This window comes from Emydura macquarii, unplaced genomic scaffold, assembly GCF_026122565.2.
Source record: "Emydura macquarii macquarii isolate MOO-44397 ecotype Brisbane River unplaced genomic scaffold, CSIRO-AGI_Emac_v2 contig_2768, whole genome shotgun sequence".
Lineage (NCBI taxonomy): Eukaryota > Metazoa > Chordata > Testudines > Chelidae > Emydura > Emydura macquarii.
The window spans coordinates 42,268,426-42,283,468 of record NW_027132905.1 but is presented as its reverse complement, the minus strand read 5'-3'; the positions used below and the strand labels follow the sequence as shown (position 1 = coordinate 42,283,468).

General features: G+C 47.8%; 1 protein-coding gene across 3 annotated transcripts in view; it reads right to left on the bottom strand.

Annotated features, from left to right (window-relative positions):
* Positions 1-9,092, bottom strand: part of DVL1 (dishevelled segment polarity protein 1) — a 182,778-nt gene extending 173,686 nt beyond the window's left edge. For all 3 annotated transcript variants that reach the window (XM_067567248.1, XM_067567249.1, XM_067567250.1), the window contains exon 1: positions 7,898-9,092. In XM_067567248.1, the coding sequence (XP_067423349.1) occupies positions 7,898-8,067 (170 nt within the window). In that variant the 5' untranslated portion in view covers positions 8,068-9,092. The remainder of the gene's footprint in view (positions 1-7,897) is intronic.
* Between the last annotated feature and the right edge of the window lie 5,951 nt (positions 9,093-15,043).

The following is a 15,043-nucleotide window of genomic DNA, read 5'->3' as shown; positions in this document are numbered from 1 at the left end:
TTGAATAGTTCTTCCTCTGTATCTCTGTTGCCAGCAACAATCCTTTCTTGCTGTGTCCTGTGCTAGCTAGGAATGAGACAGATATAGTGAAATCCCAACATATGTTACTGTACATTTATCTTAGGATGATAACGTTACAAGCAGTCCTGTAATTAATTGCTTTATCTTGTGAGTTTATTGCTTTCATAATTCTCAGCTCTAAACCGCACATTGTTGGACAGTGTTCTACCTTGTAATAAATCACTAGGTTTTTTCCCAGAACTTTCTTTTTTTTTTTTTAAAGCACACAAAGGAGCCTAGTTGGAAATCTTATTATCAGAGCACATACATTACAGACACTCTGTGTGACTTTGCTGGGTCCTGAGCTGTAAGGTGTGTGCAGCCGCCATAGTTCCCGTGAACGCAGGCAGGGCCACAGAGAAGGAGGGTGGTTCCATTTGACCACATTAGAGTTTTTTGGGTTTTTTTAGAATTTTTTTTATGAAGGGTGTTTATGCAAATTAGTAATTACAAAAAGAAAATCAGTGAAGTTGCATTAGACCAAGGACGGATGCACGGGCATAACCTCCGAGTCAACACTATTCCTATGGATAAGAGATGACCTATTGTCACTTACAAGGAGAGGCAAAAAAAAAAAAATCAGTTACTGTAAAACCACCAAACCTGGTGACAGTTCTTCAGTAAAGAGACATGTGCTGTGAGGAGCAGCTTTTTAGAGACTCATTTTTGGTGGACACATTGTCTCCTACTGCCTGACTCCGCAGTGTCCTAAGCACCCTCACCTCCCATTGACTTCAAGAGAGAGTAGAAGTTCTCAACAATTCACAGGATCAGGTCCTCCATTAGACTGATGGCTTGCATCTATTAGGAAATATTTGCATTCATATATTATAGAGAACTATAGGTATGAGTGAAGCAGGAAAGTACTGTACAAAGTATAGATAAATCCATGCACCCACCAGTGGGTGCAAAGGTCATCGGGCGTGGGGGATGGGGTAGAAGAGAGAGCATTTATTATGAGCTGGTTATAAGCAGACTCCAAGTGATGTTAAATTGTTCTGTATTGCATCTCTGCAGTACTAAGGTTTACACTACCACAGCTGGCTGAGGCTGTAACATTAAGTACTTTGAGCATAATAGATTAGTGAATTAAGCCAATAACTAGAAAAATCCCTAGAATCTCCTTTGCCATGCTTTCTGACCAGTATGCTGCAGGTTGGCCAAACACTCAGCATAGGTACATGAAATAGACACACCTTTATATTTACTGCACAGCCAGATATGGCTCTGCCCCAGTTCTAACTCCACTTCTGTGCCCTAAATAACCCTGGTCATTCCTGGTTGGAAACAATTCAATGCATACGTTATTTCTGCACAGTTATTTATTACATTATTCCAGGATCCAGGAAAGGCTGTGCCGTAATTACAACAACATGTGCAATAGTGCAGAGTCAGTTCCTGATTGCTGGCTTCTCAAAAAGGCTCCACTTCTGCACGAAAACATTTGCAGCCCTAACACAAGAACTACTTTTCACTCCATATTGGGATTTATAAACTGCTCTGCCAAGCAACAGTCAACTTGCCAAAGTATAGCCCTGCACAGCCATTGGACAGCAACGCCAAGAACAGAAGTCTAGAGGGAGAGAACTCTACAATGAAAACTGAAATGTTACTATCATTTAATCTAAGTACCTCTTACAGAAGAGAACAAATAATTCTGTAGGACATTTTCAGGGATGTTCAGAGGACATTTGACATACAATTCTTGGGATTATTAGTGGAAATTATAGATGTAGATATAGTTAGTGGAAATTGTAGATATAGTTCCCTATTTGCTATAGAAAAAAAATGCACCCTTTAGGATACAAGATTATGAAAACACAAACCCACATTCGCTGTTAATACTTTGTCCTGACAGCCAAAATGCAAATGGGTTCTCTTCTACTTCTCTCTGCTTTTCATCCAAAATTGTGTTTATAAAGGAAGCAATAAAAGTTGAGTAGGACGAGTAGACAAGATTGATTGATCACATATTGGCTTGTGAGGAACACTAGCCCCAAATAGGAGCAGACTCTTGCCTTACTGAGCCAATAGCTTCCTGCTCCAATGCATCTACAACACACCACAGCTTTATTCTTTAGTCATTCAGACTGGATTCTGAAATGCTTCACAAAATAAACCAGTTAGAGGGTGTAGTGGAGTTATCACAGCAAGGGAGAGAGAAACAGAAATACACAGAAAGGAGAAAAACTTGTTTTTATCAGAGATCTGAAATCAGGCGCAGAGGGGTGGGGAGGGAAAGAGAGGGAGGCGGATAAGGCAAAGAAACAGAGAAAGGCGGTTCCTGATGATAGGAGCTACACAGAAGGCCCTTGCACCAGCTCTGCTGAGGAGTGGGATAAAGAGGAGGCTGGAGCTAATGGACTAGGGCCAGGAACAAATTCTGAGGCGAGACTGAATTGGTGTAATTTACACTTCCGGTGCCTTCAAAAATTAGTCACATGATACCTAAGATTTACTGACCTTGGCCAAGATCTTACCTATGAGCAGTCCCATTGAAGGTCAGTGGGACTATGCACATGCATATAGTTACGTGTGTCATCAGTGTTGGCAGCATCAGGGCTTTAGATTGAGCCCCATCCACCAACACGTCGTTTACACCCATGCTATTCATCATATCCGAAATGGGCTCATCAGGTCCAAGTGTAAGGGAGTTTAAGGCTATGTCTAGACTGATGGCGGCAAATTCGCTGCCGTCAGATCAATTTATCTGGATCGATTGAGCAGAAGTGGAGACCCACTTAATCGACTCGGAAATTGACGCTATCAATCCACCTCCGCCAGGTGGAGTAATGCTGCGTCGACGGGAGCACATTTCCCATTGGCGCAGCGGACTGAAGGCACCGCGGTAAGTAGGAGTTAGGAAGTTGACAGGAGATATATCTCCCATCGACTGCCGTCGAATTTGGTGGCAAGTGGAGACATAAGCTAAGGTACATATCACTCTAAATTTGGTTCAGAGAAGGTCTATAGGATAGGATGGAGCAAATCCATATAGTGGTGTTACGAGATAGTCAGTTTTGAACTGGATCCTGAAATAAGATAACTACTTGCTTTAAAAACCACACACACACACCCCCTCCCTCCCCCATGAGGGCACCATAATGACCTCCACAGTCACCAACTGCACAATAAACTTGAATGCAGAGAGACCATCAGTGGTTTATTATGGCAGTTGGAGAAACAAGCCCTGCTACAGAAAGATGACATTTTACAGCAAGAAAGGAGGTGAAGGGGGGAGAAAGGGACCTCACTAGAGGTCAACAGTCCCCTGGAATTGCGGAAATCCCATGGTCATGAAAGGAAAAAGAAGAGTGACTGATGTTGTTAGCACTGTTAAACGTTGCATCAGCTCTTGCATTAGAAATCTGCTTTTATGTTGGTTTGCAACTTGGCTGTAAAAATAAATTGTGAGCTGAAGTTTAGAAAATGTAAGCAGAGCCAGAGTTCAATTAGGCATGTGCCTAGGGGCACTAGCGTTCTAGGGCTGCCTGAACAGTGACGGATTACCACACAGGGTCAACAGGGCCCATGCCCAGGGGCCCCGGTCAATTTTGGGGCCCCGCACAAGCACCAGAATTCCGGTCTCGCCCTCTGCTCCTCCTCTTTTCTCTAAGGGCCACTCCCTGGTCAGGCCAGAAGCCAGAGCCTGGGTGAGCACATTCCCCCCCGCCCAGAGTTGGCCGAGCCAGTTGCCCCAGCCCCACCCCGCACAGAGCTGGCCCAGCCAGTCCCCCCCCCACACACACCACCACACACATATCCTGTGTGGAAAACACCAAGGTCAGCTGTAGGCAGGGGGGGCTCTGAAGATGCTGTGCCTAGGGGCATGCAGGTGTAAATCTGGCCCTGAATGTAAGTCTATGCCATTTAAATTTACACACCGCAGACACATACACGTGCAGCAGTTTATGCTTTAAAAATCCTTATGGTTTGGAGAGATTCCCCCATTAGAAGAATGTTAGATACTCTAGCTCATAGTTTCTCAACCTGTGGTACCCCTGGGGGTACACGAGACACAGGCAGGGGGTACCTGGGGAAAAACAGAGTGAAGGGGAGGCAGGCGGCAGCTGCCAACTTCTGAGGAAGCCTGGTGGCAGCAGTCCACTTCCCAGCTGGGAGGTGGGTGGCAGCCCCTGGCTTTTGGGGAAGGCTGGCGGCACCCCCACTTCCTGCCCTGTCACAGCTCCCAGGTGAGAGCCCGGTGGCAGCCTCCTGCATCTCATGAGCTGGGCTCACAGCTGAACAGTGAAACTGACTATGACAGTCCCAGATTTCACCAGTTACCCTCTTTTCCTGTCTCTCTCTCTCGCCTTCCTTCCCTGTCTCTCTCTCACCCCTTCCTCCTCTCAAATCTATGGCAAAAATTTGGCACGGTGCTTTATATGCCCCAGCATTGGCATGCCGCTCAAAGCCTCCTAGCTTTGGCCAGCATCACCTCTAGCCCAGGTACATACTTGAGTTGCGCACCCCTGGTGTAAAGGTGGTAACCCTGCCCACACTAGATCTGACATCTGTCATATCACAGCCTTATATACTCAGCCCTTCTTCCAACATATGGCTCACATTAGTCTGTAAATATAAAATCCTGTGGAGTGTTGGGGGACTTATTACATTTTTCAGAAGTTAAGGGGTACTTGCTACTTAAAAGGTTGAGAAACACTGCTCCAGTTCACACACTGGGTCTAGCTTTTCTTTTGCAGCTGGTTCCAGTAGCAGAATATAGCGGAAGCCTTGGAACTGCCAATTTTCCATCCCACGTCTGCACATAGGCACTTCAAAAGGTAGCGTACCAGGTTGCGTATGTGAGCAGCCATGGAATTACGTTATATCCTGTGTGCTACATACCCAAGGCGGCAGCAGTTAAAGACCAAGTGTGACCTTTCGCTTTGAATGTGCTAGGCCTATCTGGGTTCATGTCATCACCTTATCATTTCAGCTGGTGAATCCCATTCTAGTGGGAAAAGCAAAATCTTTCCAGTTCCATATTATACGATCATTATTATGACACTCTCTAAGACAATGGTTCCAAACAAACACCCTCATATTTGCCATTTTACCATGCAAGGTTCCACAGGTATCCCCAAGCAGTGATTTCACACTTCACGGGCAGCTCTGACAACTTAACTGCAACCATTCTCCCTCCCAGGCACTTTTACTAAGTATCAATTGTATTGGATATTTGTATTTGAGAATTTTTTACTAGAGACACTAATTTGACAGATCCAAAATCCAACTGTACATTTGCAACTCTCCACTCTTATGCCAACTCCATTTTCAGGAGCAGGCAAGCGGAGTGGACAAAGATGAAAATCAAGTCAGTAAGGGAGTTGAAACAAACAAAAATCCTGCACAGGATTTTCTTGATAATTACTATCCCTCACCTGGACAGAGAGCAGGGATAGCACAACATGACTGACTTTACCTGCAATCCCAACAAACTCAGCATCCAGCTTTTTTTTACTGAGCTTGGATCATGCATCCTAAGAGCTGGGATTTTAAGGCTATCCCCCAGAATTGCAGCACCTTTCATTTAAGGATCCATGTAGAAAAACATCAGATTAAGGGACAGGCAAATTTTATATACACCAAGTTGAACAAACATATTTTTTAAGTTGTACTCAACTGTGCGATTAAAAAAGGAAGTACTTGGGTAGGCCCACACTGGCTGGTCTAACATCTGGACCATTTCTCCCCTGCGGCCCCCCCGCTCCCAATGTGTTTGTTTTTAAATTAATTCTTTATGTACTTTTTTCTAAATAAAATGTTTCCAAATTCTAGGAAATAAATAAATCAATGCATGACTAGCTTAGTAACAAACCAATATAAACAATCCACCACTCAAGAAATACCCTTCAGCAAATAAACACGTCTAGTATGGATGGAGAAACAACTGGATAATTAAAACAATGAGAGTTCTGTAGCACCTTAAAGACTAACAAATTTCTGCGGGCATAAGCTTTCGTGGGCTGCAACCCGCTTCGTCAGATGCATGCTCACGAAAGCGTATGCCTGCAGAAATGTGTTAGTCTTTAAGGTGCTACAGGACGCTTGTTGTTTTTGCTGTATACAGACTAACACGGCTACCCCTCTGGAACTTTTCATCATGGATAATTAAAGACTTCAGTGTTCAAGCTTTCAAGAAACAATAAAGAGGATATCATTTTAAGAGGTATGAATATTACCAACAAACAGTGTCCTCATAGATACCTGACACTGTATTCAGAGGCTTAGCATACTGATGCTATAAGCTCTAGATAATGTTACTTTTCTACAAATGTTTCATCTATCCTCTTTTCACAAGCAATCTAGAAATGTAGAGATGTCTTGCCACTGATGCATGCAGATACAATCCTCCAATACCCAAAAGTGGAATTATGTATCACAGAGGTAGTATTACATTTTAAAAGCCGATTTATGACAAATTGTCAAAGGGCGTTGGACTTTTGTGGGGTTTTTTTGTTTTGTTTTTTTAAATAGGAATGCAAACAAATTCAAGTGTACAAAACCCCATTTGTGAGGGAAAGCTAGCATTTAGGAACGTTGGGCCAGAAGCACGTCCAGCACCATTGGAAATCTGGCCTGAATTGCGGATGCTGAGGACTTTTGAAATTCTGCCCCTCGTCTTCATCTGCATTTGTATCTTGTGCAAACTATCAGTGGTGACTAAACAATCACTTCCATGAGCAAAACGGCTACCTGAGGCATGGGCGCAAAGGTGCTTTTGCACTTGTAAAAGTGCATTTTGCACGTGAAGGAGCAGAAGGCCCTTTGAATATGTCCATTAGCATAAGTCTTGGTCATATCCTTTACAACAGCTTACTGTTGTGTCCGGAAGACTATCCGGACCAGATGTGTCACTTCTTTGGAGAGCTAGGATGCCTGCCCAGGGGAAGGGATGTGAACCTGTCTCCTTTTGGTTCATATTTGGGTGGCTGGATAAGGAACTCCCTTTGCCCCCTTGGACCTGGGTATCAGGGGATGGCGCTGCCCCCGACCCTGGCATTGCAGCTGGGAGATGCCCTGTCTGGGCATGGTCATGGGGGAGGACCCGGCTTCCTATGCCTGGTTCTTGGGAGAGTGTCCACGGGGGGAGGGGGGAAATCTGCCCCCCACCGGGCAGGGGAGGGGGGAAATCTGCCCCCCATGACACACACCTCCAGGGGGCAGGGGACAAGGAGGGGGACTCTGCCCCGGAGCAGGGCAGGGTAGGGCAGGGCAGTTGGCGGAGCGGGGAGGGAAGCTGCCCCAGAGCCGGAGTTGTGTTGACGGGAGCTTCCCCGGCCCGGGCCGCCATGTTAGTAGCTGCCTCCCCCGGTCCCTGCCGCGGCGGCTCCAGCGGCTGCCCGGGCCTAGCGCGAAGCCGCCGCCGCCGCCGCGATGCCAGGATCCGCCCCCGCCCGCGGGGGGTGACGAGGCGCGCGGGACCCCCCCGACGCTAACCTGCCCTGGCTCGGCCCCGCGGGGGGGGAGGGGCGCGCACAGGCTCCGCTGTCAACAGCGCTGCTCCCCTCCCCGGGCACCCTCGGACAGGCGACAGCCCCCCGCCTCGTGTAAACGGGTGCAGCCCCGGCCCGGCCCGGCACTGGGGGGGGGCCATCTTCCCACTCAGCGCCGCTGGGGGGCTGCTAGCCTCGCTCTGCCGGGGCGAGGGGGGGGTTACTCCATTCCCCCCCCCCAACAAACGCTCAGGGCCCCCCCGGAAAGGGAGCGAAAGTTTAAAGCGCCGCCAGCGGCAGGTGCCGGGTTTAAAGACCCTCGCAGCTGACACGCGAGGGGGGGGGGAGGTAAACCGCTCCCCCCCCCAGTTTTAGTGATCCGGGGGGGCTGGGCTCACCCGAAGTCCTGGTCCATGGACTTGAAGAAGAATTTGTAGCTGTGCACGGGCCGGTTGCTGAGGACATGTTTGAAGTCGGTCAGCGTGACGCGCTCCGGGGCCACGGGCAGCTTCACCAGGTAGGGCGTCTCCTCCTCGTCGATGTGGTAGATGATCTTCGTCTCCGCCATGGGAGACGGGCGGCGGGCGGGCGGGCGCGGAGGAGGCGGAATCTCCCGCGGGGGGGGGGGACGGGGACGGGGACGGATCTAGTCCAGCCCTCGGCGCGGCCGGGCGCTGGCGGCGCTTTCACAACCGCCCGGCGCGGCTCGGCACTGGAAGGGAGACGCTCCCCGGCTGGGCTCGGCGGCAGCGGGCGTTTCCCCTTCCCGGCGCCGCTCTCCGGTTGCTGGACGCCAGACGGAGCCGCGCCGCTGGCCCCAGCTCGGGAGACATCCTCGGGCGCAGGGGGCAGGCTACAGCCGGCGGCGAGGAGAGGGCTGCGGGGAGGCGAGGCGGAGGCGGGCCATGGGGTGGTGGGGGGGGGAGGCGGGCCCCCCTCACCGTGCTCGGCCGGAGAGGCTGGGAGCGGCAGGAGAAGCGAGCCCGCTGGCCCCGGCCGGGGCTGGGCAAGGGAGATCGGCCGGAGGCGTCTGCCGCAACCGGCTCCTGCAGCCACCCGCTCGCTGCCGGTGGCTCGGAGTGGGGAGAGCGAGCGAAACCCTCCTCTGCGCCCCGCGCTCTGTGCTGCCGCCTCCCGCCGAGTGAGAGCCAGCCGGTGTCACCGAGAGCCGGCCCCCCTTCCCCGGCTGCCGCGGAACAACACACGCCCACACTGACCCGCCGAGGCTGTCGAGCCCCTTTCAGCGCGAGAGCTGGGGCCGGTCCCCCCCCGCAGCACACCCAGGGCCGGCTCTTCTCTGCCATCAGGGGACGCTCCCGTCCTCCCCTCCGAGCCAGGATTGAAACGCGATCCGCCCATCCTGCTCTCTGAGCTGGGGGGGGGGGGAGGAAAGGGAGAAGATCTGCCGGTCCCCCCACCCCGTCGGGTGCCTTGAAATAAACCCAGGTCCTGGTTTCTGGGCGCATGGAAAGGGACAAAGACAAACATCTTGATAAGAAACCAAAGGAACGGCTGGCCCCCTTTTGAGGCGGGCTGGCTGGACTGTGAATTACAGCACAACTCCATGTATTTCATGGTTTATGGGGGCCATGCTTGGAAACCTGTGATTAGTGAGTTTATAGTAAAATAATCATCTCACTTGTACAGTACCTGTCATTTCCTGACGGTGAGCAATTACCCATACATAGGAATATTGGGCCAGATCTAGCGATCCCTCCCTCCCAGGTGGTCCCTCTTCATGTTAGCAGCCTTTTGATGCCCCTAACATTACTAAGGAGGGTAAGTAAGGGGTGGTGAGCACCTACAGTTCCCACTGAAATAAAAATCCAGCCACTTATATGTATGTACCTAAATATAGATCAGGGAGCATAACATATTAGGCACCCAGGGTTGAAAATTTTGGCCAAATTTTGGTGCCTGGCCCATTCTCAGCCCCACACATACTTCTGTTCTGCAGATTGCTCTGGCTCCTGGCAGGAATAACCTGTGAGCTACGGACACAAGTGACACTGGCATAGCATTGATAGTTGGCGTGGAGGGAAATCAAAGAATGTTGGAATTTAGGCCAAAAAAAAAAAAAAGAGAGAGAGTCTGGGGGTTAAACAGAGCAAGAGCTGGTAACACAGAGATTTTGGTAGCTACAGAAAAAAAATGTGTATTGTGCTTTGTAACTGGAAACAGACAGTTACAGAAAGCAGAGCAGTCATTGGATAAGAAAGGGTTGTACTCTCCCTTTATAGTTCAACAGAGCTGGGTTGCTTTCTTTTTTCTGTCTAATCAACGTGCTCAGGGATCCCCTGCAGTTAGTACAATTTGTCATGGACCAGCAGGCTTCTCCAAAGCCTATGCTAATAAGAAAGCAGAGAGAGACATTTGCCATCTTCAGAAATCTACTTTAATAGTTGCTGATTGGGAACCTATCAAGCGTGGATGCTTCTGGGATGGTTGGCACCTACAAAGCTTTTTACCTGCCATAAAAAATGTAATTCTTTCTCAAAAGTCATGCACGAAAGCTATTCCATCCTGCCGGATCTGAGAGCTGTGCTTTAGAAGAGGATGGAGGTACTCTAGTTTTAGAGAACACATCCTTATTAGGGGTCCATATTCTGCAGCCTCCACATTTGAGTGACACCAGCTTCCTCCTTAGAAATTCCAGAGAAGGGCAACCAGCATGTGAAGATATCCAAAAGGTATGGCTGAGGCGTGGGGAAACTGCTGTTTGTTAAAAATATTTCTGCAGCAAAACCCCAAACTAATTACATTCCTTTTTGTTTGTTTGTTTACCGCCCAAAGAAAGAGGACATTCATTTCTCTGAATATTCAGCTGGTGTCTGCAGAAAGGTAAATCACAGCTCAGTAATTGAATTACCTGTAGCAATGGAATGATTTTTCCATTAGAAAAAAGAATAGGGAGCCAGTTGTGTTAATGCAGCTGTGGTATGCCAAATGGTTGGTTAACATTGTTGCTATTTATTATTTTGAAAGAGGAGGGATACCCACAGGGCCCAAGCATAATTTTTTCAGGCCCAGTACAAATTTGTAACACGGGCCCCCCTCCCACACACATACCGCAATCCCTCATCCCAATCTCATGAGCCATGAACATTTTTTTCCTCACGGTAATGGGGGTTGCAGCCTGGGCCGGGCCCCCCAAGGGCCTCCAGGCCCCAGTAAAGTGTACCCTTTTCCCACCTCACGTGGGGGCCCTGGATACCCAAATGGTAAGCATGAGGGGCAAGATTTTGAAAGGCAACTAGTTAGATTCTCAATTCCCGTTGATTTTTAATGGGAATAGGGCACCTAACTTTCACTTCCTTAGGGAATATTGAAAATCCTGCCCTATATCTTACATTTACATAGCAGCTTTCATCTTGAGGTGCTTTAACCGCTATGAGCCCGATCCTGCGAACACAAGTGAGTGCAGCGATTAGTGCTTGGAGCAGTCCCTTTGCTTACATTTGGTAGTAAGTGTATGCACGATCAGGCCTGGTTTATGCTTCACCATGCACTGAAATGCAGCCATCAGTGGGGTGGATGGGGCAGCCAGATGGAAAACTGGTGCACATCATGCTGTGTAACTGTCATCATGGAGGGAAGCTTTGGGTTTGCTTTTTTTTTTTTTTTTTTACTATAAACATGGAATGTATAAATACCTGGGTGCCCCTGCCAGACTGCGGATGGATCTATGGTGCTTTCTACCCTAATTTCCTATGTTCCCATTTAAAAAGAAGCCATCTCCCCAGAAAGGAACCTAAATGTCCTCTATTGTAACTGACATGTTTTTAGTGTCATTCTAGGGGGGGTTGAGTGAATGTGAGGCTTAGATTCATTTCAGTAACACTTAGTATCATTGCAACCAGGGCTGAGGGGGTGCACAAGGAGAGACAATTGTACCAGGGTCCTCAGTTCAGCCCCTTCCCCCCAGATAAAACATTGGTGTAATTAAAGGGGGGGAGCAGTGAACATGATGTACTAAGGTCCCAAATTTCTCTTGCCGGCCCTGACTGTGAGACGTATCGGGAAACCAAAATGCTAGTACCAGCTATCTGCCATTGCTCCTGGTACAGTGACGTAATTACAAAGTTGCATTCACTGGAATTCTCCAACCCTGACTGTCTGTCTATTGGCATTTACGCCCTGCTTCTCGCCAGTGAGTCCACATCCCTGTACAATCATTTAACAAGCCATGCAAGGTGACTAGCAAGGAAAAGCTGGGGCCTGAATTTTCAAAAAGAGATTAGTGATGCGAGGGTGCCTCAAGTTTTGGGTTGTTCAATTTGGCACACGCCAGGGGCGTCTGGTTTTCAGGAAGGGCTGAGCACCCACTCTCTGAACATCAGTCTTTTTTTAAGGTGTCCCCAGTTTAGCCCCTCGGAATTTAGTCAGCCATTACTGGTCAGTTTGGAAAGGTTAGGCTTATGTTTTCACTGTTTAAATATTGGCCTTTTAATAGCAATAAGACACAGACTCCTGTGGATTTCCATAAGATCATGCATCCAAGTTCTTTCTCAATCTCCCGCATACACTGCGGTTCAGATCACATTTTGGGATGCTTTTGATACAGAAAATATGCCGCAAAAACACCAGTTTTACCAATTTTAGAATCGCTTAGTAGGAATACACAAGAGACCTTACAGCAGGCTTGTGTGATGGCTCTAATCTGAGTTATGCTTTCCAGAGATACCGAGTCCTATGCAGTCTTTTAATAATAATAAAACTCCATGCAAATATTCAAGACTTTGGTCTCTTCAGTGAGTACTTAATGACTTGCTGAATTGCTCAGTCTCAAAGGAGGGGCTAACACAAAGATTGGATCTGCAGATTGGATCCTGCTCTAGCCAATTTGCTTTCACTTTTGACAGCTAAAAATGGAATGAGTTGTATGTTTGTCAGCATAGAGATAAGGAGGTTGGATTTATGACTCGCAGGATTCCTGTGCCCTGCCCATAATGCCTTTCCTTCTTGGCATAACCCAGATGAACATTACAGTTAAGCCACAAACTAATCTAAATTAGCAATGTATCTGATACATAGTGAGGAACGGAGGGTTTGCCATACTAGCAAACCATTAGTGCCACAAGGCTAATATTTTGCTTCTTGCAGAATCCAGTACCTAACACTTCAGAGGCAAGTAAAATTAAGGTATAAGGGTCCTAGCCACTCGATGGGGGAAATAGCCTTCCTGACGAGATGAGGTCCTGAAGCATAAGATTTGATCAGCCCTTTTTTTTTTTTTTTAAAGCATTTGACACTACTCTTCATAGATTCATAAATTCCAAGGCCTGATGAGAACACTGAGATCATCTAATCTGACCTCCCGTATAACACAGGCCAGAGAACGTCCCCCCAACGATGCCTTCATCAACCAATCTTGATTTAAAAATTTGCCGGTGATGGAGAATCCACCACGACGGTTGGTAAATTGTTAATTACCCTCACTGTTAAAACTGTACACCTTATTTCCCATCTGAATTTGTCTAGCTTCAACTTCCAGCCCTTGGATGGTGTTAGACCTTTCTCTGCTAGACTAAAGAGTCCGTTATCAAATATTTGCTCCCCATGTAGGTACTTACAGACTGTGAGCAAGTCACCCCTCAACCTTCTCTTTGTTAAACTTAAGTGGATTGAGCTCTTTGAGTCTTTCACTATCAGGCATGTTTTCTACTCCTTTAATCATTCTTAGGGCTCTACAATTATCAACCCCTTTTTAAAATTTCTGGCTTTTATATTGTATTTGTGATGGCCTCTTGTGGCCTTGAATTCCACAGGCTTACTGTAAGCCATGTGCTTATTTACTAAGCGTTTGCACTAGAGCTGGGGCTGAAAGAAAAGCAAGGATCGGGACACCCTGGAATTTTAATGATGCAGAGATGCAGGCTCATTCCCAGCATGCATGGGCGTTTTTAAAAATCACCACAAGGAAAGGAGAAAAAGCATCTCCCTTCATGCCGTGATAGTTTGGCAGGGGAGTCCAAAAGCAAGATACATGTTTACTTAGACTGTAAACTCTTTGGGGGTAGGAATAGTCTTTTCACTGGGTCTGTGTACAGTACCTAGCATAACGGGGCCCTGATCTGTGATGGGGCCACTAGACACTAGCAAGATACAAATAAATAAAGACATGTTTGAGTACTCTTCACACCGTGCATGGAACGTTTGCCCTTAGCAACCTATCAAGAATCAGGAAATTTAGTTTTGGTCCTGTACCAAGAGAAAGACTCCTAATCTCTTGCCAGCTCAGCCATATCAAGTCTCTGCCCAGCCCTATGGTGTGAGAATCACAAAGGGAAGATGAACAGAACTGCCACTCACATGACACCTCATATAAACACCTGCCAAAAGCTGAGCAAAAACCTCCGCTGGGAGCTTAGATGTTGGTTTTACCTTAGAAAACCATCCTGTTTTCTTCTCTATGGGCCAGCCAATGGGAGTTTTGCCAGTGAGACCAATGAGATCATAAGTGCCCTTGGTCAGATTGCCAGCTAGCGAATGAAGGCTTCCGCTTATCGACAGAACGGGGAATAGCCCATCAGCCAGTCAGTCCATGCCCTCCGCATCCTCCATACCCAACACTCCCGACCAACATTCCTTGTCCATCCTGAAGGTTCAGACTCAGTTCTTTGGCCTTTCTGCCAAGAATGCCAATGAGGGGGCCAGTGAGTGTCACATCTCTGGATGCTTCTCCAGTAGAAACTGAACGGATGCCACCAACTTGCTAACAGTGGCGACACCATCCTGGCTGGATCCAAACTAATGACCTAGAGACCTTTGCCACGCCGTTCGGTCCTGCCAGCAGACTAAATTTTGTTATTCATCCATGTAATCAAATGCTTTTCGCTTATGCATTATTCACACGGGTCGTGACTGGCAGAAGAGAAAAGGAGTGGGAGATTTTGGCCATTTACTTTGGAATGATGTATAAAAGCTTGAGAACGGCCACCTCTGTCCGTGAGCGCATCTATGCACACGAATCACCAAGCAAGCCCTTGCTCTTCTCCATGTGTTTTAAGTTACCCCATCCAAATAGGTTTCATTTTATGGGGCACGGTTAATAGATTTTCTGAGTGCAGTTGGAAGGGGGAAGGTGTAATGATGTACACACACGCTTCTCATCTCAGGGGAAGGAGATGGGTTTACGGCTCACTTTCACTGTTTTAACTCCAGTTCATATAGGCTGTAAATGTTTCCTCTCATCCAAAAATGGGAGATGGCAGATAGCCATGGAAATCCTCCTAAGAGCTTTTTATAAAGGAAAGGCAGGTAGTCTATCGCCCATAAATCTAAAACATAGGGCCTGGATTTGTCTAAAATTAAGAAGCAGTGGGCCAGCTCCTCAGCTGGTATAAAGTGGCACGGTGCCATTGAAATCAATCTATATCATCACCTGACCCTATGTGTTGATTTCCTCTTCTGCCACCTCTGAGTGGTTCATTACAGACGTCAGCTCAGGCAAGGTTCACATGGAAATAAACTCATCTGCCACCAGAGGGTGGCAAAGGCCTTGCCGTTCAGCAGAGCAGCTCCCCAGTCTTTCCGCAAGGCTC